This window comes from Populus alba, chromosome 9, assembly GCF_005239225.2.
Source record: "Populus alba chromosome 9, ASM523922v2, whole genome shotgun sequence".
Taxonomy (NCBI): domain Eukaryota; kingdom Viridiplantae; phylum Streptophyta; class Magnoliopsida; order Malpighiales; family Salicaceae; genus Populus; species Populus alba.
In genome coordinates, this window is record NC_133292.1 from 7,574,032 (window position 1) to 7,601,208 (window position 27,177).

At 35.2% G+C, this 27,177-nt stretch overlaps 5 protein-coding genes across 7 annotated transcripts; 3 read left to right on the forward strand and 2 right to left on the reverse strand.

The window, feature by feature from the left end:
- Window positions 1-556: 556 nt before the first annotated feature.
- Window positions 557-3,486, reverse strand: LOC118048608 (protein RMD5 homolog). 2 transcript variants are annotated; one of them, XM_035058372.2, is made up of 3 exons: window positions 3,340-3,418; window positions 2,013-2,071; window positions 557-1,934 (listed from the first exon to the last, which is right to left on the reverse strand). In XM_035058372.2, the coding sequence occupies exon 3, from the start codon at window positions 1,930-1,932 to the stop codon at window positions 778-780; it is 1,155 nt and encodes a 384-aa protein (XP_034914263.1). In that variant the 5' UTR covers window positions 1,933-1,934; window positions 2,013-2,071; window positions 3,340-3,418; the 3' UTR covers window positions 557-777. The 2 variants fall into 2 exon arrangements, with proteins under 2 accessions (XP_034914263.1, XP_034914262.1); XM_035058371.2 differs by lacking the exon at window positions 2,013-2,071 and having other exon boundaries at window positions 3,340-3,486.
- Window positions 3,487-3,728: 242 nt separating this feature from the next.
- LOC118048607 (glutamyl-tRNA reductase 2) lies at window positions 3,729-7,337 on the reverse strand. Its single transcript, XM_035058370.2, has 3 exons — window positions 6,683-7,337; window positions 5,628-5,869; window positions 3,729-5,185 (listed from the first exon to the last, which is right to left on the reverse strand). The coding sequence occupies exons 1-3, from the start codon at window positions 6,939-6,941 to the stop codon at window positions 4,067-4,069; spliced, it is 1,620 nt and encodes a 539-aa protein (XP_034914261.1). The 5' UTR covers window positions 6,942-7,337; the 3' UTR covers window positions 3,729-4,066.
- Window positions 7,338-11,497: 4,160 nt separating this feature from the next.
- On the forward strand, window positions 11,498-13,941 carry LOC118048612 (peptide methionine sulfoxide reductase B5). The gene is made up of 3 exons (XM_035058379.2): window positions 11,498-11,918; window positions 13,358-13,514; window positions 13,611-13,941. Exons 1-3 carry the CDS (start codon window positions 11,581-11,583, stop codon window positions 13,767-13,769), a joined length of 654 nt encoding a protein of 217 aa, XP_034914270.1. The 5' UTR covers window positions 11,498-11,580; the 3' UTR covers window positions 13,770-13,941.
- A 1,000-nt stretch (window positions 13,942-14,941) lies between these two features.
- LOC118048611 (K(+) efflux antiporter 3, chloroplastic) lies at window positions 14,942-24,701 on the forward strand. 2 transcript variants are annotated; one of them, XM_035058378.2, is made up of 19 exons: window positions 14,942-15,259; window positions 15,752-16,141; window positions 16,414-16,515; window positions 17,029-17,109; window positions 18,071-18,172; window positions 18,392-18,469; window positions 19,442-19,510; window positions 19,682-19,732; window positions 20,243-20,356; window positions 20,446-20,547; window positions 20,637-20,771; window positions 20,972-21,153; window positions 21,242-21,377; window positions 21,644-21,712; window positions 21,828-21,929; window positions 22,452-22,613; window positions 23,322-23,411; window positions 23,511-23,672; window positions 24,122-24,701. In XM_035058378.2, exons 1-19 carry the CDS (start codon window positions 15,224-15,226, stop codon window positions 24,416-24,418), a joined length of 2,460 nt encoding a protein of 819 aa, XP_034914269.1. In that variant the 5' UTR covers window positions 14,942-15,223; the 3' UTR covers window positions 24,419-24,701. The 2 variants fall into 2 exon arrangements, with proteins under 2 accessions (XP_034914269.1, XP_073267440.1); XM_073411339.1 differs by lacking the exon at window positions 18,071-18,172.
- An 86-nt stretch (window positions 24,702-24,787) lies between these two features.
- On the forward strand, window positions 24,788-27,045 carry LOC118048629 (putative disease resistance protein RGA3). The gene is made up of 4 exons (XM_035058401.1): window positions 24,788-24,862; window positions 24,990-25,059; window positions 25,549-25,763; window positions 25,876-27,045. The coding sequence occupies exons 1-4, from the start codon at window positions 24,788-24,790 to the stop codon at window positions 27,043-27,045; spliced, it is 1,530 nt and encodes a 509-aa protein (XP_034914292.1).
- Window positions 27,046-27,177: the final 132 nt, after the last annotated feature.

The following is a 27,177-nucleotide window of genomic DNA, read 5'->3' on the forward strand; positions in this document are numbered from 1 at the left end:
AAGCAAATTGGAACAACCATAAAAGACATCAAATGGCAGGACATTAGAATTGAATGAGGTCATCGGTTACGCAATTTCACCGGAATTCCACTCTGACCAGATAGCTAGCCCCTCCGCATCTTGTTAAGCCGCCGCCCTTTATCCATGTGACGCGCAATAATACATGTATATAAAACTACATGCACTAACTCAGGATTTCGGTGCCCTCGTTCTGCTGTCATGAATTCAACCTTCCGATCTATTTTCGGCCGCTCTGATCAGTCGGTCTTTCCCATCTCTATAATAGCTCATGATTATGAAATAACTAATAAGATCCCGCAGTAGGCATACATACAATTCTCGATGACCATAAAGGGCAAGTTGGTTTTTCGGGTGGCCATGAAGGGCAACATCTTTCTGATTTGTGGCCGGATAGTCCAATTGAACAAAGTCAAATTTGGATGGCAGCAAGCGTCACTTTCCAAGGTCATTTCTGTAGTACCATCCTCAATTCACAGTATATGGACATTGGTTGCAAACACAAATTTCAACTGAAAGCCGACGCCCTAGTCCAGTATCACGGTAAAAGTGTAAAACATCGAGGTAACATGTCCATGATGTTCTTTTTTTATGTATTTACATCCATATAATTGGGATTTCAGCAACTGAAAGATCCGAAAATCAAAACATAAATCTGAAAAGAATGTTTATATACAGCAACCCTCAAGCAAAAACATGTTCTCATCACCGACCCCCACAAAATCTCCAGACTTTTCCTACACAGGAGTGCAAATTTTGTCAGAAATATAGCTGCCTGCACTGCGCAGCTGAAGCCTCAGCTGGACAGTAAGGACACTTGAATGCCCTGGAGCTGCCTTTTGATAGCTTCACGATAGACTGCTTGCAGAGAACATGGAGGCATGGCAGCAGCATCGGTGGATTTTCGTCACTGCCTTGATCCCTACTTACAGGACAGACAAAAATAGAATGGAATTGAAATTCCTTTCCCAGCTCTACTGGCACCGGCAACTGTTTCAAAGCCTGCCACTCTTGCTTCTTTGCAGCCATTACATTTGCCAGCTTCAAGAGAGTCGGCAAACCTTCAATCCCAGCTACTATTGCCACACTTAACGGGCTCTGAAGGGACTGACCGACAAAGTTGCAGAAATCCCGAGCCAGCTCCTCGGTCAACTTCTCCCAATGGATTGGAGTAAACAGTTCAGAGTGAGGACAATTTTCAAGTCTGCCTATCCACATTATGCAAACTATTAGCTTTTGAAACTCTTTCAAGTGACTAGAAGAAAAAGAAGCTAGGTGAGTTTTGGCATAGTTGAGGGCATCAGCACGATTTCCTCTCTTTAGAATCTCTACAAACTGCAGCTGGCGAAGTTTCAGCTCAATATTTGAACCATTCTGCACTAGCTTTTCACGGTTGGTAGAGGCCCACTTCAAAGCTGGCTCAATATTTTTAATCCTCATCGCCTCAAGTATTTGATGCAGTTCCAGGAAATGAGATCTTAGAGCAGCTGCTTCTGGTTCTCCAGCTTCATTTATGAGACAATCTCCAAGATCAAACAATCCCTGATGGTAAAAATGACTTGCTATTATGTGATTCACTATATGAAAGTCAAAGTCAACATCCCTGTATGCCTTGGATATGTCAGGAAATGATTTTTCTAGGACCTTAGGGAACTTGCTAAGGTTGAAATTCAATTCCTTCTGTGACCCTTCTAATAGCTTGAGAGGACTAATTGCAATAAGCTTGTGCTTCAGTTCCGTGAGGATGGATTTCTGATCAACGGGAGACATAGGATCTTCCACTGACTGTATTTTTACCAATGCCTGCTCAATTTCCTGGCTCACTTGATCGATTACTTCTTGGCATTTAGAAAACGATAATTTTTGCTTCTCAGCAACGCGATCAAATGCATCTTTGGCGGTAGTTAGTTCCATTCCTGTAGAAAAAGAAAAGTCAATAACCTCACTACTGATTTCTCTCAAAATAGTCGAATAGCATGAAAATTCTAAACCACCTGCTAGTCAATAACAGATAACCCATCAAAGCTATCACCAATAAATTGTTGAGCACCACCTAGATATGAACAACACACTTAAACTGCAGTATTCAATATCTATGAGAACAAAAATTTAATAACGAAGGAAAAGAAACTGCCATTCATCTTCTCTGTCAATCAGTGAAGACAGTGATAATGCTAGTCATTCCATCTTTCTAGGTTAATTCAGGACACATATCCTCCTCAAAAAAAAGAGCGAGAGAGGATAACGAAGGAGAAGAGAAGGGATACAAATAATAGACAACAATTAGGAGATTAACCTAACTAATACCTACATAACAATCCTTTAAATGTTGTTAGGGAACAAATCATAGATGGCAATTACAAGATCACCCAAGTAGCCAAAACTTGCATAATGACAATAAATACAGAACAGGAGATACACTGACGAGTAATAAAATTTGACAATTCTGGGTGGAGGCATTATTTGGGAAACATGGCTGGAATAACACTGTAAAAAAACTTTTTTTCCCGTTTCTTTTCATTTTTTTTCCTCTTACTATTTGTAAAGGTCAAGCGTACATTAATCAAAATGCCTGGTGTAAGAAGCACACCGGAGTAGGAAGAGGAAGGGGAATTGTTTGGCGCGGGGCCGGGAAAAGGAGTCTTATAGTCAGTTCCGAGATGGATAACAGTACAGTTTGCATGAACTTGCTAAATAAACGAAGATACAGTAAGCAACTTCAATTTTATCAACTACAATGATTTAAGCGTAACGAAAGATAGGAATAGGAATCATCCACCCTCATAAACCAAAAACCAATAAAACAAACCATGAGAGAGAGATATACCTTCCTTAATCCTCCTCGAAAAACCCAAAATAAACCGTAAACAATAATAATCACAATCACAGCAAAAACAAAACACACAGATTAACACAATAAAGCCAATCATTCATGTGAATAACACCATAACATAACCTGAGTTACATACTCATTAATAGAGTCTCTCTCCCCCTCCTGAAGATTTCCTTTTCTTTTTTGTGTTGTGACATAATTTTAACAAATTTAAAAGTATAAAAGATCAAGAAAAGGGAAACTAACTACCTATTGAAATAAGAGAGAAAAGGAAGCCAAGATTCAAGCAAGAAAAGAAGCAAAAAAGAAAAAACAAATTGTAACTGCTACGATAGATACAAGTGATAACAGATCACAGTTAGTTTGTTAGGGTGGGGATCTTTGCAAATCAAATGATTAAATTTTGTAACTTCTCAGTATCAAGATCATAATCACAATCATATTTGAATTTCAATAAAAAATCCAAAAGGAAAATCAAATGGCGTTACCTGAACAAACTTTTTAGAGAAAGAAGACTGCGAGCGCGACTCTAAAGAAAAGAGAGAAATGGTGAGCGTGGGAATCGAGAAAGAAATCTGGCAGTAAAAACTCGTTGGGGAAACAAGTGTCAGTTTAGATTTCTTTTGGACGATATTGCCCTTATTTAATTTCTTATTTACCATTTATACATTCTCCTGGTTTTTAATTTTGATTGATTTTGCTATTAGACATTATTGCGTAAACTAAATACTAATTACCAAAGAAAAAAGAGGAGCATAATAACGCATAAACACAGTTATTAATAAATGGAAAATGATATTCCCATAAACATAAAGACCTGTAAAACATTTGTGCAATTTGTTATCAGTTTCAAGAATTATCAACTAGCTAGGAAATGTTTCATCAGAACGGAATCACAATAAGAGCTTGGAAGACGACTCCAAGGATGAATGACATGTCGAGTGTAGCAATAAAATCTGTGAAATAATTACAAAATTAAAGAATCACGCTCCTCGTTCCTCGACAATTAGGACGATCTGTGGCTACATCATCTGAATCCCTACTATCCTGACTCTATCTTACTATTGAGCGCACAAAAAAATATGACAAGCCACCATTGAGGATAGCAGCCATTATTTCTCTCTCTAAAAAATGGGTCTCCAAAGAATCGATTATTCTGTTTCGGTGTATAATATCACAACAAGAACACCCAGGGAACATCCCTTTATGAAGAGCTCACTTCTTGATTCTTTCCATTTTCGTTCGAACTGTGTCCAAAATTATCTCCGTCTCAAGGTCAAACATTCTATTCACAGCATGCATAATCTCAAGCATCTCCTCTGGTCTTTGGCAGTCACTCCTCCCATCGCATCTTAGGTGCTGCATTGGACCATGAAGAAACTTCTTCATCATGCCCATGCTAAGATCATAAATAGCTTTCTTCTGTTTGTCTGTAATATCACCCATCTTCGAGAGACACTTGTCCAGTTCAGAAGCCCTAATCCTTTCCAGATAAGCCCGTAGCTTTTTAATGGTGGGGACGGCTTCAAGGGAATCCTTCCAAGCTTCAAAGTGCTGCAATTCCTCGGAAATAATTATTTGTGCTTCCATAGCCTTCCGGAGCCGATCCTCCTTATTAGCTGCCACAATATCCTTGAGATCGTCGACATTGTAAACTTCTGCTGTCTCAAGATCCGAGACACATGGTCCTACATTCCTGGGAACTGAAATATCAATGAAAAGCCGCCTTCCCATTTCTGTGTCCACAGGGAGTGTCTGTGCATGCTCTTTCAAGAACAGTGGAGTGTCTGATGCAGTGCTTGTGAAAATTACATCTGCTTCAGCAGCACATGCCATCATTTCTGAAAGGGGCTTATAGATGATTTGAATATCCTTAAGCTCTTCACGGATTACAGCAACTTTCTCCTCGGTTCTGTTCACAACCACCATTTCTTTGCACCCTTTAGCAGCCAAGTGTTTGATCACAAGCTTCCCCATTTTGCCAGCTCCAATTACTAATACCCTAGTAGTAGCATATGAGGACTCTGGAAGCTTCATTAATGCAAGCTCTACAGCAGCTGAGCTAACAGAAACTGACCCAGAGGAAATGTTTGTTTCAGTTCTAACCCGTTTCCCAGTAATGATTGCATGCTCAAACAACCCACCAATTTTCTTATTGAAGCCATCAACTCCTTGTCCAAGTTTTTTAACTTGCTTCACCTGAGCAAGGATTTGACCTTCTCCTAGAACAATTGAGTTGAGTCCAGAAGCTACCTCAAATAGGTGTTTTGTGGCATCTTTATTATACAACATAAATCGGTGTTGGCAAAGCTCTGAAACAGAAACCCCGCTAATCTGTCAAAAGAGAAATTGTTAATTATGGACCATGGTCGATATCGATTTTACCACTATGTCTGAATATGAACAATTTAATTTGAAATATCTGTAGAGCAAAATGCGTGTAAGAGCGACAACATATGTGTAAGAGCGACAACAGATGTATCCTTATTCAATAGATGTATTGACCAAATATGTGTAGAGCAACATTCCCGGTTGATGCATGTAGAAATATATCAAATATATTTTCAATGAATTTTGAAAAGTCTATATACAGTAAGAAATGGTAGGAATAGTCTACTATTAGAAGGACAGGTGGATTTGAGCAGGGTGAGCCGGGTCAATTCAAAAGCACACTCCAAACAGACGCCACACCAACATGCAATTTAAAGGTATTTCATCTCTCTTTCATGCTCTATTTGAGAATTCTTAAGAAACACAAAAAAAGGCAAACAAGTACCTTAGACATCCATTCAGTAACTTCTTTGACTCCACGATGTTGAGAAAGAGCCACAACATATACTTCCATTCTGTTACAAGTACTGAGAACAGCAGCTTCTTCTATATGATTTAAAGCACAGAGCTCCCTAATGGCTTGAGGCCACTGGGCTTCTTGGATGGCCAGCTTCTCACGTACATCAACTGGTGCTGTGTGCACATTGAGTCCAATGACAATGAGGCTGCTCTTTTCCTTTGTATACCCTGATAAAAAAAAGTAGCATTTCAGCAATTAGCATTGATGAACAATTCCAGGAAGGTTTGGCAAGTTGTCGTATAAGAACAATAAGAAAAACAAAATTGATACAAAACTGGTCGATTTCAAAGTGACAAACATGATATAATAAATTCACACCCCTACGTGAAATTCTCGTAAATGAAAATACATGCAGGAAAAACCTGAAACTAAGGCTACAGATAAAGGAGATTTGAGATTTAGTTAAGACCATTAATGCAGAACAGTAAATAGGTGTCAGTACAACCAGGAAGGTTGGTATCAACAAATTCAGCGATTGGGTGTCACAGGCCTCTGCTTCTTCAATTTTATTTTTTTTCTTGCTAGTTAATGGCATCACGGACATTTAAAACCCACACAAGCAAATTATGATTGATCTAGATGCTCACAGAATTAACTAATCCTTTTAAGTAAAATAAATTCTTGAACCCAGCCATAAATATGGCTCCAAAACATCTTCCATGCTAATTATATATATATGATCACTAAAACACTCTCGTGTCATCAAAATCAGTTTAAAAATCCTTCCACTTAATAATTATTACCACACAATACTCACATCACCACCAGCATCACTGTCTCTTTCTTATCTAGTAAAGCTAAATTCCACTTCCTTTACAAGGTTTTCAATCCCATGCTTCTAAATAGAATATATATTTTTTTATCGTAAATATAAAATAATTTGAGCAAGCTAAAAAAACAGCCTCTTTGCACCACATGATAAAACGAAGCACACACATTATCCAATTTCAAATAATCGAAATAAAAAGGAGCAAACTCACTGTCGATTGCAGAAGCCTTGAGTTGCGCAAGCGCCATAGCGCTCGATCTCTTCAATTCTTCCTTGTCGATTGTATTCAAATTCTGACTCACACTTTCACATCTAACACGAAGGCTTTGATTAAAAGCCGATGCCCTTCCATTGTTCAAGGGTTTGTAGACGGTTTGCAATTGCGGACAAGACACGACCAATGGACGGAGGTTAGGATTTGATGGTGTAGAAGGAGCTATAGAGGTGGCGAAGCCGAATGCCACCGCCATCGGCGAAGAAAAGATGGAGGCGACGACAAGAGAGTTAGTGAAACTTGATCCCCGAGTAATGAGAGGATAATTTGGAGGTGGATCAGAAAGGTGAAGAAGAAAGGGATATAATTTTGAAGATGTGCTGTTGGGTTAGAGAGGGGAGGTTTGGTGAAGAGAAAAAAAAACAAATAATAATTTGACAAGGGAATTGCGTTGCGGTGGTCTTCGTTTGGGTTGTATATATTTATATTGACCTGTAACAACTACTCCCATGAGTTTATGACCTTTTCCAGCAAAGAAAAGGACGAAGGGAAAAGGTCGGTTTTAGGCAGGAGGAAAACGGGATTGGAATCGGAAAAGGGATATTTACGCGTTTTGTCCACACGCCCGCCATGGACTGCGCTAGGAGTTAGGAAAGGTCAGATGTTTGATTTTTTTTATAACTAACCATGGTTTTGTTCTAATCTGTCACCCTCCATTACTCGTCAACTATAGTGGCCAGGAAGAGCCAGCAGCTGATTGGTCTAGAGGTGAGCTAACTTTTTATTTTGCGGTCATTTATAACGTTGAGAATTTGAATTTTCCCCAAAACCATATTTGTTATATAATATAGGCCTCGTTTACTGAGTTGACTTGGAATCCATTTAACCCGTTTCCTCACTCAGTTTGAGCGTAAGAAAATTAACCCAGAGTTATTTTTATATGATTTGATAAACTTGAAAGATTAATTTATGATATAATTAAAATTCAACATAATTTCTTTTAAAAATACTTGTTATTGATTTAAACCAACCGGCAATTCCTTTTATTTGAACTGAGTTGTTTGAAATTCGAATGTTGAGGAATCCAGACTGGGAAAAATGTAAATCGAGTTTAGATTACGTTTTAATTTAATTTATCTCTTTGGTTCTCCCACCACCCATAGACCGATTTCAGGTATAGATTGATTGTTACCTAACTTAATTTTGGATGCGTCCTGGCCTGATTTGAGACAGGCGAAGTTTTTTTTTTTTTAAAAAAATGTACAGTATTTTAATTTGATCATAATAATAGAAATTATTTCCTGTGATGGAATGTTATTTTTTCAATAGATTAAAAAAAAAAAAAAAACACGTACCATTTAACTACTGGATCGGAGGTGAGGAAGCTAGCTGCGAATAGAGATGGAAATAGATACCATGTCAGATTTTTTAATACTCAAAAACTATTTATTGAGTTTTGAGTATATAATATGTTTCTATTATCTACTATCTATTAATAACATAATATATATATATATATATATAGATTTATATATAAGAGAGAGAGAGAGAATATATATATATATATATATATTATTGTATTAAAAAAATTTAAATATTCTATAATATATTAATACAATGTAAATATATATTTTGAATTAGGTTTATGAGGATTTCGGGTGAGGCTTGATAATATCTTTATTGATTATTTATTGGATTTAGAAAATATACACTAGTTCTATTTGATACACATCAAGTTTGTAAATTGTCATTTCTAACTATGAATTCATTCCCACCCCGTCCTTTGTGGTAGAATTTTTTCATGTAAATATTAGTTTTAAGAGGATGTTTGTTTTTGTGTTTATAAAATATTTTTAAAGATTTTTTATTTTTTTTTGTTAAGTTAGTTATTCTTTATGATTTTAAATTATTTTGATATATTAATATTAATAATAATTTTTTAAAAAACATAATATATCTCTAAATAAATTTTTTTAAAAACTAGTTATTATCAAAATCTCAAACACATGCCTAAATCTTTCTCTCTCGTAACTAAACCTTGTATAAATCCCTAGTTACAAGGCATGATGCAGCTAGGAAGTTTCTTGGTGACATGTCAGCTGAAAATTGGCTCGATCGGTGAAAGAATTCCTTTTTTATATTAAAATGAAATTATTTTAATTATTTATTTATTTAAAAATAATATCATTTAAAATAAATTAAAATTTTACAAGCAAGCCCAGACCTTCAGCTATGTTAATTTCCGGGTCAAATCCTACAACTACGAGTAAAACTAAATCCTTCTACGCACACGATGTCACTGTAAAAACTTATTTTTATTTAATTTTGTGGTTAGTATAATAAATATTCAAAATAATTTCAATGATTTAAACTCTAGAATGAAAAATGTATTTTTCCTTTTATTTATGCATTTGTTTTATTTTTACCTGGCAAAGACGTGACTTTTCCACGAATAACATGTATTTTTTAAAGAAAGAAAAACTTCATGCATTGAAATGATAATTTGTAAGAACCTAAATGATCTAGATGTAGGAGAAGAAATATATTCCCTTAGCCAACAATCTATTTTCGTTAATCATTTATTTTTATTTTTACCATACACATGATTTTTTATGTAAAAACTTACTATCATGATTTGTAAAGTAATTTTAAACTAGGGAACAAAATCAATATCTATATATTTTTTATGCAACTGTGAAGGAAAATAAAAGAATAACTAATTGGAGAAGATAATATAAGATATTTTTAATAAAAAATATATTTTATAATCTCATTAAATATTCATCCATATTTGTTTTTGAAAAACTATGCATATGAACTTCATACATAACCATTAAAAAAATAAAATTATATCCATGAAAAGATTAATCTTATTTTAAAAATATAGAATGATTGAATGATTCTTGAAATATCATCATTATTTTTTATTTTAAAATATTCAATTTAAAATATAATTTTGTTTTTTTTTTTAAAAAGAAGGGCATAGACCTAAACTGCAAGGTTCACACACCTTGTCTATGAAAAAACATAGGTGCAACCGGCATTTCATTTTAAATCATGTTTGAAAGTATAGTTATGGTTAATTTTTATTTAAAAATATATTAAAGTAATATTTTTTTAAAAAATAAGTTTTGATATCAGCACATTAAAATAATCTAAAAATATGTAAAAAAATTATTAATTTAAAATAAAAAAAATTAATTTTTTTCAAAATACTTTAAAAACATAAAAATAAACAAAACCTTAAAATTCAAGTGAACAATACATTATCTGTTTGTTTTTTTTAAATAAACGGACAACACATCAATCATTGTAGCAAGTAATGTGTAATCTGCTACAGCTAATTTTGGGTGTCTCCATGATTGGAAAAAAAGAAAAAAAGGATTTTGTGGTTTTGGACCTATTTTTTTTTTTAATTTATTTATTTTCATTTTAAAAACCCTGTAAACTTCTATAATTCTATTTATAATCCAAAACATTCTTTATTAATTTAAAATTTTAAAATTAAATTAAATACTGAAAAATCTCAAGCCTTGATCTAATTTTCCTGACAAGATTAAATTTTTTAACCACGTTCATAAAACTTTTTTTTTTCAAGATGAAATAATTGTCACAATGATTGATCTTTTGTAGGACTGAAATATGGTTGACTTAAACCTACCTCCCTCTATCTGTCTCTTGATTTTATTTCTTTTTTATGGACATTCAAATTTTGAAATATAAAAATTAACACTACAAGGACTGAATAAATAAATAAAACAAATAAACTTCAAGGACCTAAACATAGTTTTCCACACCTAATATTTGCATCCTGGACTGAACAGTACAATTCACATTGTAACTAAATTGTTTTTTTTTTAAATATATTAAAATAATTATTTTTTAAAAAAAATATTTTTAATATTCAAATAACAAAAAATTAAACGAAAAACACATATACTAATGTTAAAAACTATTTTTAACATTAGTATATATTAAATAATAAAAAATATTTTAATATATTTTTTAATAAAACACACTTTAAAAAACAACATTTATCATATTCCTAAACACTTCATTAACCACGTTCAGATTGGAGATGAGATGATTATAGGTATATATTGTAATTTTTAATTTTTATAATTTATTAGGTAATAAATTTAAAAAATAAAAAATTACACGTTGAATTACATATATCTATATAAATATTTATTATTTGATTATTATTTAATAAAAAATAAAATAATTAATATATATTTATATATATACACATACACGTACATATATACATATACCACACACATACATAGAAAGTGCGTGTGTGTGTGTATATTATACTGCATTAAAAAATTTAAATATTCTACAAAAGTGTTTATATATATATATATTGAATTAGATTGGTAAGTTTCAGATAGGATTAATATTCATTAAATTTAAATTAAATTATCATCGCTAGCCCTGTATCCACAAAGAAAAAGGAAAAGATCCTCTGTTTAGGATGATGATATTAATCCGGACGATGGCAAAATGCCATATCAATCTAGATACGGGGAAAGGGGTATCCGAAGGAACTATGAGCCCATTGACCCTAACAGGAAGTTACTGATAATCCAAAGGAAAGGCCGATAACCGTTTCTGGGCCGACGGCCCAGTAACCAACACCTTCACTCTTTCCCCCTTTCTGTGGGAAAGATTACCGAACACTGGAACTGGTCAACGCTAAACAAAATGTTCTGTAACGTGGTTGATTTTATATCTTTTAAAAATTTAATTTAATTTTATATTATTTTAATATATTTTTAATTAAAAAACACTTTAAGCGCTCATCAACACACCCTCGAATTCTGAACGAAGAAAAGCATTAATAAAACCAATATCCAAAGAAAGCCTCGTCACTCTGTGACCGAGTCTCTCAAATGGGCTTTAACATCCTGAAACCTCCCCCATTCTCCTCCACCAAAACGATCCTCTCCTCCACACCCACCATACGCGCTTTCTCCAAACTTCTCTCTCCACTTCCCTCCATATCCACCTCCTTCAGCAAAACCCATCTCAAATTTTTATCTCCAAAACCAACTGCCCACTCCATTTCAGCTATTGCTTCTATTGGGTCCATCTATCAAACCAAGCGTCAGTTTCGTGGTGGTGGGGTCATAGCCATGGCTGCTCCTGGGTCCGTCCAGAAGTCCGAGGAGGAATGGCGTGTTGTTTTGTCCCCAGAGCAGTTTCGTATTTTGAGACAAAAAGGCACAGAGTAAGATTCTTATATGAGATTAAATTTTGATTTTTTTTTTTCGTTTTCATGTTGTTTTGTGGCTTGATGCTCTGGTTGACTCTTTGAGGAATTCTTGGTTTGTTTTATTCTGCGTCTGGTTTTTACAATTTTTTTGGTAGCTTAACCTTAACATCAAGATTCTTTTATGTAACAAAATTTTGATTCATTTTCTATGATGTTTTGTGGCTTGATATTCCGGCGATGAATTCTTGGTTTTTTTTTTCATTTTGTTGTTTTATCCTGCTTCTGGGCTTGGTTAACTTCTTAACAATCAAAGTTCAAGTAGTTCTTCTGAATTCTGTTCTTTGCTCAAGCGATTCAATTGAACTCTGTTGGATGGGACATGCTCGAAATAATCTCTTTTAGTGTCCCTTTGAATGTTATCCCTATTGAAATGCATGTAAAATCCAGCGTGCATGAAAAACTTCTAAGAATATGATTGCAAGAGGAGCATTTGGTTTTTACATTATTTTGTGGCTTAATGGTTCATTGAACGTATTCGAGTTTTGCTTTGCTGATTCCTGGCCCATGCTTTTCAGTTTTAAGAAGTTAAAATGATGTTTTCTACTTCCGGGGCTGATTGGCATTATTGTAACACGGGATTCAGGAGTTTGCAGGGAAAATAATTGTAATAAAAATAGGAAAAGCGGACATGCGTGTTTGTTTAGCAGGTAAGAGATCGAGAACGTGCTGGATCTTAAGAAGTTCACAAAAAAAGTTTCATCTCAAATGCTAAGCTGGTTTAGATTTCCTTTACAAGTTCACAGCAACAGAATCCAGGAGGACGTGTGGCTTGGCAAATAGTATGTAGCTTTTATGGTTGTCTATCAGCTGGACGTGTGGCTTTTTAGCATGTTCATGTCAGGATGATCATAGATTCGGTGAAGTAGCAATACTTAAAATTTTACACTCTGGTGTTACTAACTTGGCTGAATGTCATGCTGATTGCCTCGACTGCCAGAGGCAAGAGGGAAGGTAGTGAGATAGCAACATGAAAGGGATGAGAAGCAGAAGATGGGTGGTAGTCAGGATAATATTAGAAGTCTAGAACTTGGAATTTTATTGCTGGATGGCATTGAATTGGCTGTTAGGAAGATCTCAGATTTTCCTTTCTTCTGCCTTGGTTCTTCAAAAATTAAATAAAGGACTAGAGATATGCATTAGAACCTCTGCCTAAGTGCCTATTCTACAACAACAACAACCAAGCCTTAATTCCAAAATAGTTGGGTTCTGCTATACGAATCCTTTTGTGCCATCTCCCTCAATCACATACAATCAGCCTGGTCTATCTGTTTGAAATTTCTATTACTAGATGAATTGCATAATGGTCAAGTGCTCTTGAATGAATCCTGCGGATAGAAAGCAAGGTTTTATGCTTTATTCATTGTGATTTTTCACATTGTTTGGGTGTTGTGCAGGTATCCTGGCACGGGGGAATATGACAAATTTTTTGAAGAGGGTATCTACAGTTGTACAGGATGTGGAACACCCCTGTACAGGTCGACAACCAAATTTAATTCCGGTTGCGGTTGGCCAGCTTTCTACGAGGGTCTTCCTGGAGCCATTAATCGCAATGTGAGCTCTTTTGCTCTGCTAGTTTCCCCTTCTTCGCTTACCATTTTATAGCAATTTAGGTCATGAAATATTAACAAGGTTGGCAATTGTTATCAGCCGGATCCAGATGGTATGAGGATTGAAATTACATGTGCGGCTTGTGGTGGACATCTGGGACATGTGTTTAAAGGCGAAGGGTTTCGAACTCCCACCGACGAACGCCATTGTGTCAACAGTATATCGCTTAAGTTTGAACCTGCAAATTCTTCCCAGTGAAAACTAATGGTGTGGTTATTTCATGGTTCAGTACCATTGGTTCTGTATAAAGCATTGCAATAATGTCGTGTTTAGCCAAATAAAAAACGACTCTATTACTGTTGGTTATAATTACCCCTGTTACGTGCTTGTGAACTTTTTGGAGTAAAAAGAGAATGCTGTCATTTTGCCATTGTGCTGCTTCTGTTATGGAGATGAGAGAGACATCGCAGCCAGATGTATGATCTCATCTTCTTCCTGCGTGGAAGATGAATAGCGGCTGGGAAGATAAACTATAAATTAACGGTAAAAGTTGTATATTTTGCAGTTAAAAAATTCTCACACTTCTAACTGTTTGGTGTTTGGAAGTGGTTGGATATTTTTTAAATTGTTTTTTTAAGTATTTTTTATTAAATATATTAAAATAATATTTTTTTATTTTTTAAAAATTATTTTTGAAATTAACATTGATTAAAAATACATAAAAAAATAAAAAAATTAAATTTTTAAAAATATTTTTAAAATATATGAACAAACATTGAAATTATACCGCTGTCTCCGCACTAGAAAAAAAAAATAAAGGTTATCAATTATGTAATTTTTTATTTAAATAAAGGTGTAATTTGAGTAAACATTTTTTGTTTTTGAGCTTGTTTGGTAGTGTGGTTGTGGTTGTTTTTTAAATAATTTTTCGTGCTAAAATGTATGTCAATGATATTTTTTTATTTTTTAAAAATTATTTTTGATATCAACACATCAAAATAATTTGAAAATATTAAAAATATATTAATTTAAAATTAATAAAAAAATAAAAAAAATTTAAATTTTTTTTAAAAATATTATTAAAACACAAAAACAAACAACTTTATTTTTTATAAGCATTCTGGGGCGTGTTCTGTGAATTTGTATGACAAAAAAATTGCCGTTGAATGACCGCAGGGATGGTAATTTTGTCTCCTCTTTAATAATTTAAAGGAAAAAACAGAAGCAAACACCGTATAATCCCCGTCGCAATAATTTTTTTTTAAGAAAATCGGAAATTTCTTGTAATTTAAATAAATAAAATAAAAATAAGTTTCCGGCGCAGATAATCACAGTCAGCATTAGCAATCTGTCAATCCGCCACATGGACAAAAAATTTAATTTTCAGTTTAAAAAAATCCACTTGACAAGATGACAAACCAGAAGTTCTTCTTGGCCACTCGACTTTACGTTCCATTTCCTCTTACCACAAACAAATTTCACTCTCCAAATTCTCTCCTTTTCATTTCTCCAAGTTCCAAAATCAGTGGGATTTGATTAATAAACGTGTGGCTACTTATGGCCTCTCCTTTTAGCCCCTGCCTGTAATTATAAACACAAACACAAGATTACTAGATAACTGGAACTAACAAACAAATGCATTTCAGTTCTTTAGCTAGCTGCTCTTCTCCAGCGCTTGTGTTCTTAATTAAACCGTGATTCTTTTTACTAATATGCTGGAGTCAATCACTTGTTGTCACGGTCCCAAGGTAACAATCTTTTCAATCCTCCCTCCCCCTCCTTTTTTAGCAGTTTCCCATCTTTCTGATTCCTGTTCTTTATTAAGGTTGTTACGTTTAGTAATTGTTATGCTTGAGAACTTTGCTACTTCATTTTCTACACTAGGACTCCATCAGCTTGTTCATTTCGATATTTTTATCCATGTTTTGCATAATCGGGTTAGTGCCTATTCGTTTCAAGTTTATTGTTATTAATTTGGTTTTACCCTCTTAATAATTTCTGATTTTAGCCCACATTTTGGAGTTACATTCTTGTTTCTATCGATTTCTCTATACCACTAAGTTGTGAGAGCCACTTTTTGGTTGCGGTGGGAACTCCACATTCTAACTTGGTTCTATGTTGAAAGTTTTTAAACTGGTTACAATATAGTATATATTGTGCATTTATTCAATATTTTGCAGTATTTGAAGTAAGATAGTTCTTCTGATTGTAATCCATTTCATTTGTTTGCTGATTTGCAGGGGCACAATATTAGAAACAAATCAAGCCCAATCAGGGCATGCTCTCGTCATATATCACATTTTCATGTACATTCTTTTAATGCTAGATTTTTCACAAAGAAGCCAACGCGCATGCCATCATGTGGCTTGAATTACTGGACTAGTCATTTCTCCTTTGTTTCGGGAAATATATTTGAAGGCAAATCTTTGTTAACTTCCAGATTGTGTGGTTCAAGAGGAATGTACATGTCCAGACATAGATTGGGCCGTTGGGAAAGATCTCGACTATGTGCAGCTGTTGATGTTGGTAGTGCCATAGACGTTATCAATGATTTAGGATTGGATACTTTGACATTCTTAGGCGTGACTGTCGTGGTTGTTCCTGTGTTCAAGACAATTAGAGCTAGTCCTGTAAGATTTAATATTAGCTACAGTTCTTATTACTTTCTTTTCCATTTGATGTACCATTCAACTATTATTGCATCTAAATGCTTTGGATGTATATAGAAAGGGCGACGGAACCTGTATTGTCCATAAGATTAATGCTTGTGTTACTTGGAAGTGTTGATGGTTGCCTAACGCGTAGAAGCATGCATATAGATAATAATGAAGCATGCTTGAAGGTATTTTTTTTTTCTTCTGCTTAAATCCTGCATGATAATGGGGGTTGCTGGCTCTTTCAGATACTTGGTTTCTTCTTTGCTGGGATTGTACTCAATCAGTTTGGATTGATTCGAAATCTTACAGATGTTAAAGTACTGTCTGAATGGGGGATACTTTTCTTGGTAAGATCCGTCATTTAGTTAGTAGCTCAATGTACTATGTTGCTGCTATTTTTTTCCTTCATATGCACTGCTATTTCTGCTGCTGTTATTCTATTTGGAGCTTTTAATCATGGTGCTCTATTATCTGTAACATTGTTGTCGTTATTTGCTCTACTATACATGTGGATAGTAATGGGGGCTGGGGGGATTAACAATAAAGTTGAGCACAGTTACTATCAATCACCGAAACTGGCAATGTGTATTTGCCAAAACCTCATATACTCTATGGTCTTTCTGGTCTTTTTAGGGGATTTTAGATAACTTCAATGATTAAAAATAGCTTAATCCTTTTTAGCTTTTTGAAGGAAGAAACAAATGCATACATATAATATTGTTTAGTTCTCATTGTAAATGCTTATCATAGTTGTTCGGACAAGAACTCATTATTAAGCATCTTCTATGTTAATTTTATGCATTATTATCTACTGTATAGATGATATTTGTTCCATTTGGAATACATGTTCCTTTTTTCAGCTGTTTGAGATGGGTTTAGAGCTTTCACTTGCACGTCTAAAGGCACTTGCAAAATATGCCTTTGGCATGGGATTGACTCAGGTATAACATTCAAATCTGTAAGCCAAATTGTCATTGTTCCTTGCACAATTATGGAAAGTAAATTTGATAGCTAGGTTAACTTATGTATTAAGTAGATATACATGATTTTAAATTGTTGGAAAATTGCATTTGACAAGATTTCTAAGAACTTTTCAATATGCAATGCTTTATGTTTTTTTTCCCATATTGGTATGTGTTTCTTTATTCAATCATCTGAAGTTTATGTTTTCAATGTTCCGGAGGCAAATACACATGTAAAGGTTTCAGTTAGAACCGGGATAATTGTGGAAAAATGGGGTGGTATATTTACATGATGGTCAGACTATGTGTGAAAATGGAACTAAGTCCTTTTCACTTCTGGCAAAAATGCATTGCAAGGCTCAGGGCTTCTGGGTGGGTCAAAAGACATTGGGTTTCTAAGTTGGGGTTCTGGAGTCTTATTTAGCCAGGATAGAACTTGAACTGTCCTGAATTTGAAAATAGATCAGGCTCAAACCACTTTCTGAATATGTTTTTGTATGCTTTAACATTACAATTATAAATTTCCCTTTAGAATACTGTATCATTCATTTTAATGTATGATGTTGTATGCTCATTTTAAAATAGCTGGTTCTTTTTGGCTGGTTGCTCTTTCTTTGAAGATTAAGTTTATAAATTTCATGAAAAATGAATTGGTGTGTCCACATAAAAATCTGAAGAAACCATAGGAATGCTTTATTGTGCCAGACAGTTGTCTCCTGAATTTCTTGTCTAGGTGTCAAATAACCCTTGACTTAGCTCCTCTAGAATTAATCTCAGCAATATTTTCTTTATGGCATTTTACAAGTTTAGTTTAATTGCTTTTTTTCCAACTATTGTTTAGTTTGCATTGCGCTCTATAACTATATACACTTTTGAGGAATGAGAATGTGACAATTACATTATAACTGCTGGGTGAACCTTTGAATTAATTGCCTTGAAGGTTGTGTTATCAACTCTTGCTTTCACAGCATTTGAACTCCCACCAAATGGTGCTATTGGAACGAAAATTTTGGAGTTCCTTTTTCATTCCAGACCTGATTTGGTGAGTGCTCTTATCTACATATTCGCAATCCACGTTGCATATGATCACCAAGCAATTCTTTAAGCAAGCCCAAAGCTAAAATCTAGCAGTTCTTTGGTTTGGTGTGTTTCCTCTGTTGTTGTTTATTGAAAGCCTTGTGACTGAAGTTATCTTGCATGTGTTCTCTAAGAAAAAAAGGATAATTTTTGTTTTTTTGGTATTGGTTTGGATGAATTCCAGGTGAACATCAGAAGCATTGATGAGGCTGTTGTTATTGGTGCTGCTCTCTCTCTCTCTTCTTCAGCTTTTGTTCTGCAGGTACTCAAGTTGTAAAATCTAACAATGAGTTGCAGATCATCTGTATAGTCATTTCTATTTCTAATAGTGGAATTTAGGATAACTTTAAATCCTGAAATTATTCATATCCAACCCAAATGATGGTCTACTTATGTTCTATATTTCGGGCTGTTATAGGGTTTCCAGCATTAAGGCTTTTCATTGAAAGAGAATTAGAGTTATGTGATGCAGGGTTCTGGTTTTGAAAAATTATTAACAGCATGGATTAACGAATTTTGGAATGATCACACTACAGAACAAGTGATAACAAATTGACGAAGAAAAAGAAGACAAGGAAATGGGAATGTTTGCAAGTCTTTGCAGGACATTATAGATGATTCAAAGATTGCAAGCAAGAGCTATAGGATGGCTCTTGATAGGTTCAAAAAGTGATTAGAGTATGAGAATAGAAAGTATGAAAGGAGTTGATTTGATTATTTGATTGTCATGGTTTTCCTAAACACGCAAATCAGATTGGAAAAGTGAATAAAATTTAAGAAGCTTAGAAGAAGAATAAGAGAAGAATGCTCAAGAAAAAAAGAGTGAAGAGAGACAGAGGAGAAGGGAATTCCTCATCTTGCAAAGCTTTCAAAAGAGGAGTTTGTTACTTGGTCACCTGGGCTCCTATAGAACCTATAACTGGATATATGGATGGAGATAGGAGTGTTTAAGTCTGATGATGAAGAAGATTAGCAGGACCATTCAGTAATAAGTATATTGGTTCTATGGATTCCACATCTCCCTGATATGTTCTTTGAAGTAAAGTATCCCATGGTTTCTTTGAATTATGTCTAGGTCCTCAAAAGTCCTTTTCTAAGAACAGTTCTGAAGAAAAATCAAAATAGAAGATTTCCACTTGATTTGGTTGTTTTTCAATCATATCAACATACATAATATTTATATTAAATAAGATATATTGGATCTCATCCTTGAGCTTATCAGATGTATAAATAGCTTCTTGCAGAAAAGGGTGAGCTTCCTACAAGATTTGGCTCTGCAACTTTGGGAATACTTCTTTTACAGGTACTTTAATTACTCACACCTGGTCTTGTCTACATGTATACTTAAAATTTCTGTTATGTTTTGAATTGATTATGCACATGTGTCTTGCCAATATCTTCATGCAAGCAGAGACTAAAATTTTGATATTAAAATGATGTTGGAAGTTGAAACCTCATTACTCTCTATTTACAGGACATAGCAGTTGTTCCTCTCTTGGTCATACTTCCTGTGCTAGAGAGCCAGGTATGTCTAATCTTGCTTTTTTTCTGTCCTGAAGAACTCTAAATAAATTTCATTTTTTGTTACCAGTAATAATAATTTAGGCTGCGTAAATTAATTTAATGGTATGCTTGTAATCCCACTTTGAAGATACCTGCTCCAAACTCAAAAGGTTTCTGTTCCGCTAGCTTTATTTGTTTGGACAAGATAACGCAGAGCAGATTAGCCAAAGACTCAGGCTGTCTAGAACAAAGAGTTCAGTGAAAATAATGCTTTTTAACTTCTGGTGATCTGGTTGAGATCAACTAATAATTAATTTAACTTTTCATTGTGGGGACAATTGCTCAGAATTTTTATGTTTCTAGAAAAACATCTTGATTTCAATTTTCCTTTCCTTTTTATGTTTAATCAGTGATAATTCCTGAGATATATTCCAGATGCTTCAAGTTATTCATTGACCTTGTGTTCCTTCATCTGTGATATGATATGATATATATATATATATATATATATATATATATATATATTTTGCAGAATCTGGTGGAGGAAAGTATTTGGCCATTGCTTGCCCAAGAAAGTTTAAAGGCTTTAGGTGGTCTTGGGTTGCTTTCTCTTGGGGGGAAATACCTTCTAAGAGGAGTGTTTGAGGTATGTACCATACTTATTTTATACATTAGATCCAGACATACATATGGATACATAAAATGTTGTTGCCGAAACTAAACTAAGTTATTCAGGTTGTTGCAGAAGCAAGAAGTTCAGAAGCATTTGTTGCTCTCTGCCTGCTAACAGTTGCTGGGACTTCTCTTCTAACTCAGAAGTTGGGCTTCAGTGACACGGTTTAAACCTTTCTTATTGGTGATAGAAAATGGTTGATATTGAGTTTTTGAGTCCATGCAGTTTGATTGAATTTGATTTGATCATGCAGCTGGGAGCATTTTTAGCGGGGGCATTGCTGGCAGAAACAAATTTCCGAACACAGATTGAAGCTGACATAAGGCCATTTAGAGGCTTACTTCTTGGGTTATTTTTTGTGACTACAGGGACTTCAATTGACACGCAGGTTCAATTTTTTCTCATCTATTAATTTCATAAGCAGGTCTGTTAAGCAGGATGTTTGAAGCATTGAATACAGACAACTGTATGACATGCTTTTCTTCTTATGGGCATGATATCTTAATTCATCGTTAGTGCCAGAACATTCTGTTCACTGATTGTTTCTTTCATTTCCTCTCTGAAAAGTCGATTTATCTTCTTGTGCAGCTCCTTTTTCGAGAATGGCCAAATATACTCTCTCTCTTGGCAGGTTTAATCGCCATCAAGACAATGATTATAACAGCAATAGGTCCTCGTGTTGGACTCACCTTGCAAGAAAGTGTAAGGATTGGATTGCTTCTATCTCAAGGAGGTGAATTTGCATTTGTTGTATTCTCTCTAGCTAACAGGTCAGTCAATATTTTATTATGTGCTACCATGCTATGACAGCATTCTGGATTACTTTCTTCTCTAAAATTTGTATCTTCTTGTAAGCAGTCTGGGAGTGCTACCACTTGAACTTAACAAGCTGCTCATAATTGTCGTTGTGTTGTCAATGGCATTAACCCCATTGCTTAATGAAGTTGGAAGAAGAGCTGCTGAGTTCATTGAAGACAAGTTTGACACAGAAGATGTAAGTTCAGTGTATTATGAGTATGGTTGTGCTAAGTTCTCATGTTTTGAATATTTGCTAGTACACATCAGATGTGAATTTACCAACTATATGCTTAGATGCTCCAGAATTTTTAAAATCACCTGAACTATTTTCTTCATTTTTTACCCTCACTCTATGTAATGTTTTCAGGTTCTTCAATGCATATTGTTACATTCTATTGATTAATTTATTGATTTTTTATTACTTCTGCTAATGTGCCTAAAGTTAAATCTGAAATATGCCAGAAAGCTGCTGAGGTGAACTTCAATGTTAGGGAACCTATTGTGATTGTTGGATTCGGACAAATGGGTCAGGTACTTTAGTTATTTAGAAGAAAAACAGCTGTTTTTTTTTTTGTTTGGTTTCAAAGAGACGTATCATTATGACTGTGCTGAAACTGCCCTAATGTTGCCATTTTTGTACATGCAGGTATTGGCCAATTTCTTGTCCGCCCCTTTGGCTTCTGGGATAGATGGCGGCTTTGTAGGGTGGCCTTATGTAGCTTTTGATTTGAATGTTTCCGTTGTCAAGGTCAGGAATTTTTGAGTTTGATTCAAATAATTTGCTTCTACAATCCAAAGTTAATTCTCCAAAAATTTCCATAAACTGTTCAGCGTAACTTTGTTTCCACATATGTGGTTATGAATTAAGTTCAAAATCAATTTGAGCTTTCAAGAATTATGTTAACTTACACATCAAGTAAATTGCTGTTGCTTACATATACCATGACCCTTACAGATTTCCAGGTACACAATTGTTGAGAACTAAAACATGAGTCTGATTACAATTAGATCTGTCTTTAAAAAGGTACACTGCGTGGAAACTGTTTGGTAGTATTGTTGAGGTTTCCCATTTCTAATAGTGAGAAAATGAAAGCATCTCTTAAACTGTGCTTGTAGAGAGGATAGAAACTTTTTATCTGCTAATGCCTGATCATCTGCAGATTTTTTTGGCATTAAACCTTTGCAACTTCTCAAGCCATTCTTCTCTTGCTAATAGTTTGTGCTAGGTTATAATGTTCGGTCTTTTAATTTTTCACCATCATATTCACAGGCATCCAGGAAACTTGGTTTTCCAATCCTTTATGGGGATGGTTCACTTCCAGCGGTATTGCAATCTGCTAGTATCTCTTCCCCGAAGGCTTTCATGATCATGTTTACAGGGAGGAGGAGGACAACTGAGGCTGTTCAAAGGCTTCGGCTTGCATTCCCTGGGGTAGTGCTCCCACTCTGAGCATGTGCATCAATTGCAATTTATAAAAATGAATGGAGAAGAAAACAAAGGGAAAATGAATACAGTCTAATATGAGTTATCATAATCCTTCCCTCTTTACTGCCATCACAGGCTGCTAATTCTGTAAGAAGCGGATGAAGCTTTAATATTTTTTTTTGGGTCCTTTTTCCCTTGTTTAGAAATATGTGACGTCTTAATTTTGTTATTTGCATAAGATTTCTCCGTGCCAAAAATATTTTCAACCACATTGCCCAATTTATCCTCAATGGAGCTAGGAGGCACTAAGGTTCGTTTGGCATGACTTTGTAGAAAATGACTTTTGATTTTGAGTCGTAATTCAACTATGAGTTAAGTTAGAAGTATGCTTGACAAAAATTGACTCGAAGCAATTTTTTTAATGAAAGGAGGTGGTATAAGCAAAATAAAATTTTGACTCAATTTTGTAACAACTTATTTGATTGAAGTCAAAAGTTATTTCTTATCAAACATCTTTGACTTTTCTTCGAATCAAAAGTAGAAAAACATCTTAGATCAATTTGCAAAAGTCATATCAAAGGGAACCTCAATTTATTTCTTGATTCCACTCTATTGCTTCTGTTTCATCCATATTTTCTTTTCATTTTTACCCACTTTTCTAATGATATGTTTTTTTTCTTGGTTGAATTGCTATTTTTGGTGCATACTTGGCAGATACCAATTTATGCCAGAGCTCAAGATCTCACCCATCTTTTAGAGCTAAAGAAAGCAGGCACAACAGATGCTATATTGGAAAATGCGGAGGTAAGAATAAATCAGTTCCCTTTTGTTGGCTTTCACTTCTGAAGGGGTTTCAATAACTTTCACCAATCACCCTAACTATATATGTCATATATTGATCAGATGAGCTTACAACTTGGCTCTAAGCTTTTGAAAGACTTTGGCGTCATGTCTGATGATGTGAACTTCTTGAGCCAACTTTTTCGAGACTCCATGGAGTTACAAGCTCAAGAAGCACTCAGCAAAAATGATGCTCGAGAATTTGATATTACGAAACCATTGCAGGTAAATACATACAGTCTAGGAAACCTTACAATTTGACTTGCTGGTCACTAGAATGGCAGGGTATGAGATTTTCTGTACTATACAGTTACAGATTTTTATTAAAACTGCATTGCAATCTGTTTATTTCCAACTAGTGGCCTTTAATCTAACCAAAACATTGTGACAGCTCACTCTTTGTTTCGGTCCACATACTTTGTCTCTCTTTCCCTGACTTCCTGTGCACCTGATCTTTCTATTCCACTGGAGATCTTTCTATTTTCTGAATATTCAAAGTTTGTGCCATATTTTATGTATAAATCCCATGCTTGAATATTTCTTAGAAGTTATTCTTTAGTTATTGAGTTGCATTTCATCTTACATGCATTACTGTCGTTGGAATTGCTTTTGAGTACCATTTCCTTGATGCACTTCATGGAACCAACACCGAACTAACTCTTGATTCTCTAAAGGTAAGAGTTGGTGACTCAATCGGTGCCCAAGCACCTATTCCATCAACCTCATCTGGAGCCAAATCGTTAAGTATAAATCAGACAGATGATAGTCATGTCTTGAGGTTTCAAGGGGAAGCAGATCAAGCAGCACATGACAGTGAGCTCCAAGAACCAGAGGATGTGCAGGGAAAGGGTGTTTTATACTGTGAGCTAGATGGAGAAAATGGCTTTCCAGTTGGAACTGACGATGCTATGGTGGAGAAAAACATGTTAGATCCATCAGCACCTTGCATGGCAACTACTGAGGATCCTTAAAACTGTCGGAGATTTTTCACTCCTAAAGAGTATTTTATTTGTTCTTGTGAGCCTCATTATAGCTCTTCTCAATTGTTTTTGTTGCTGAGACTAACGTTACAGACAGAACAATCTAAACTTAGTCAAAAGGGTAGCTGGATTGGCTGTTTTAATATAATTCTCAGACTCCATCACAAGGTTTCAATTCCTGTAAACCACATCATGTATATTGTTGACATTGATAAACTGATTACCGATGAAAAATGTACTTTGTTTAGATATATGAACATATTGATTTCTTGTATTTCTACCTCTGAAGTTTTTTCGTTAATTTGGGGCCTCAATGAAACAGATTGTAATGCTCTGGGATTTTGATCAGATCTAGGATATATGGCCTCAGTACTTGAGCTATTACCATTTAGCGAAAACAATCACCAAAGAGTTCTGGATACTGTGGAACATTTTGTAAACTAGATACCCATTTCTCAAGATAATTCCCTATTATATCCAAATCAAACTGAAACAATATTTTTCTACAGTCAAGTTAGTCCTCATACGGTGGTGGCTACTGATGCAGATCTATTCATAATAGATTAGGGCTGTTGGTGGTGCTCTTGGCTGCGTGGAGGTTGTGGTTGGTGGTGAAGATGTGGGTGGCTGGGGTAAGTTGCCCAAGTTGGATTGGGTATATGGTGGAGAAAGAGTTCAATGCAGTGCCTAGTTTAGGAAATTGCTCGTATGCCTTACATTTGCATTGTTTAATAAAATGCTAAAAAGAGGAGTTGTTGAAGGACGGAAGGGCGAGAAATGTGCAATTATAAGGGAACAGTGGTGGTGGTTATTGATATCCAAATATATTTTTGTTTTTTCATTTTTTTTAATAAGATTGAACTTGTAGAAGGGTTCATCAATTGATCAAAGACGCAAAGAGTTGACTTTCTTTTCCATGCAATTTTCATCGTAACAACACTTTTGTGATCCCTCAGCAAGAAATGGCTGGCCAAGTTTTGTCCCCGGCCCTGCAAGTGATCTTTGACAGAATAGCTTCTCCTTTCATAGAAGTGCTTGGTGGTATTTGGGGATTCGAGGACAACCTTAAAAAAGGATGAAGCAATCCTTGTTAATGATTTAAGCGATTCTTGAAGATGCAGAAGAGCAACAAGTGACCCCAAAAGCTGTGAAGATTTGGTTGCCAAACCTCAGGGATGCAGCTTATGTAACTGAGGACCTACTAGAGCATCTTACTGTGGAAGGCAAGCAGTATCCTGTTCCAATTTCAATCAATGCTTGGAAGGTTAGGAAGACACTTGAAGCTTTGGAAACGACTGCATATGAGGGACTTGGCTTGAATTTGAGAGAGGATATTGTTATTAATAGCAAATATAATACAAGAGAAACTAACTCTTTCACCGTTGGAATGGAAGTTTATGGAAGAGCGGAAGATAGTACAACAGTTATGATCTTGTGAAGCTACCCAGGAAGGATATCCAACAGTTATTCCAAAAACCGGTATTGGGGGCATTGGCAAGACAAATCTTGCTCAATTGGCATATAATGATGGGAGGGTAACACAGAACTTCGATGTTAAAATCTGGGTGTTTGTGTCTGAATTTTTTTATGCAAAGATGATCATGAAGACAGTTACAGAGTCTGCTACAAAGAAAATATGCAAAAAAGAGATGGATGCGCATAGAAAGAGATACCTCATTGTGCTAGATGATGCTTGGAGTGAGGATCACATTGAGTGGGGCAAGCTAAGGCCTTTGTTGAGAGGGGGTCTTGCTGGAAGTAAAATCATCATCGCCTCTCGTAGTAAAAAAGTTGCTATGATGATGGACTCCCCAACCTTCCCTTACCATTTGAAGGGTTTGGATGAAGATGATTGCTGGGCTTTGTTCAGGCAACGGGCTTTTCGGAGACGAGAAGAAGAGCAGTATCCAAATCTTTCGCCAATAGGAAAGCAGATTGCCAGAAAATTTGGAGGGTTGCCGCTTGCTGCAAAAACTTTGGGAAGCTTGACGCGCTTCAAAAGAGAGGATAGAGAGTGGTTATTAGTGGAAAATAGTGAACCTTGGAGTTTAAATGTAAACCATGGTGGAATTTTACCTTCCCTGATGCTAAGTTATTATCATCCAACAATACAACTCAAACATTGCTTTGCTTTCTGCTCAATATTTCCAAAAGCTTACGAAATCAAGGAGAAGATAATTCTCCTATGGATGGCAGAGGGATTTCTACTAGGGGTCAAACCACCAGAAGATATTGGCAATGAGTACTTCAAGGATTTGTTGTGGATGGGTTTCTTTCAAGATGCAGAAAAATCTGATGATGGCAACATGAATTGCTACAAAATGCATGATATCATTCATGATCTTGCACAATATGTTTCAGGGAAAGAATTTGCGATAGTGGAGCATGATCTTCTACCACTTAGCCTGGTCCAAGCTTGCCACTCATGTGTCGAAGGTAAAGTTGGATCATTTACAGTTCCAGAAGCATTGTATGAGGCAGAACAACAGCGGACACTCTTATTGGTAGGGGTGGAGGGCTTGAAAGACATTCCCTGCAAACTGTTTTCTAGTTTCAAATACTGGCGCGTGGTAGATCTGAACAGTTGTGGCTTAGCAAGTCTGGATAAATCTCTATAGGTAGCTTGCTGTGTTTGACCTGTCTTAATACACTAATCGGAGTTTTCCCACCAAGCGTAGAGGGGCTTCGTCATTTGCAAACTTTGTTCCTGTATGGCTGCACTGGTCTTGCACAATTGCCTGACTTGACAA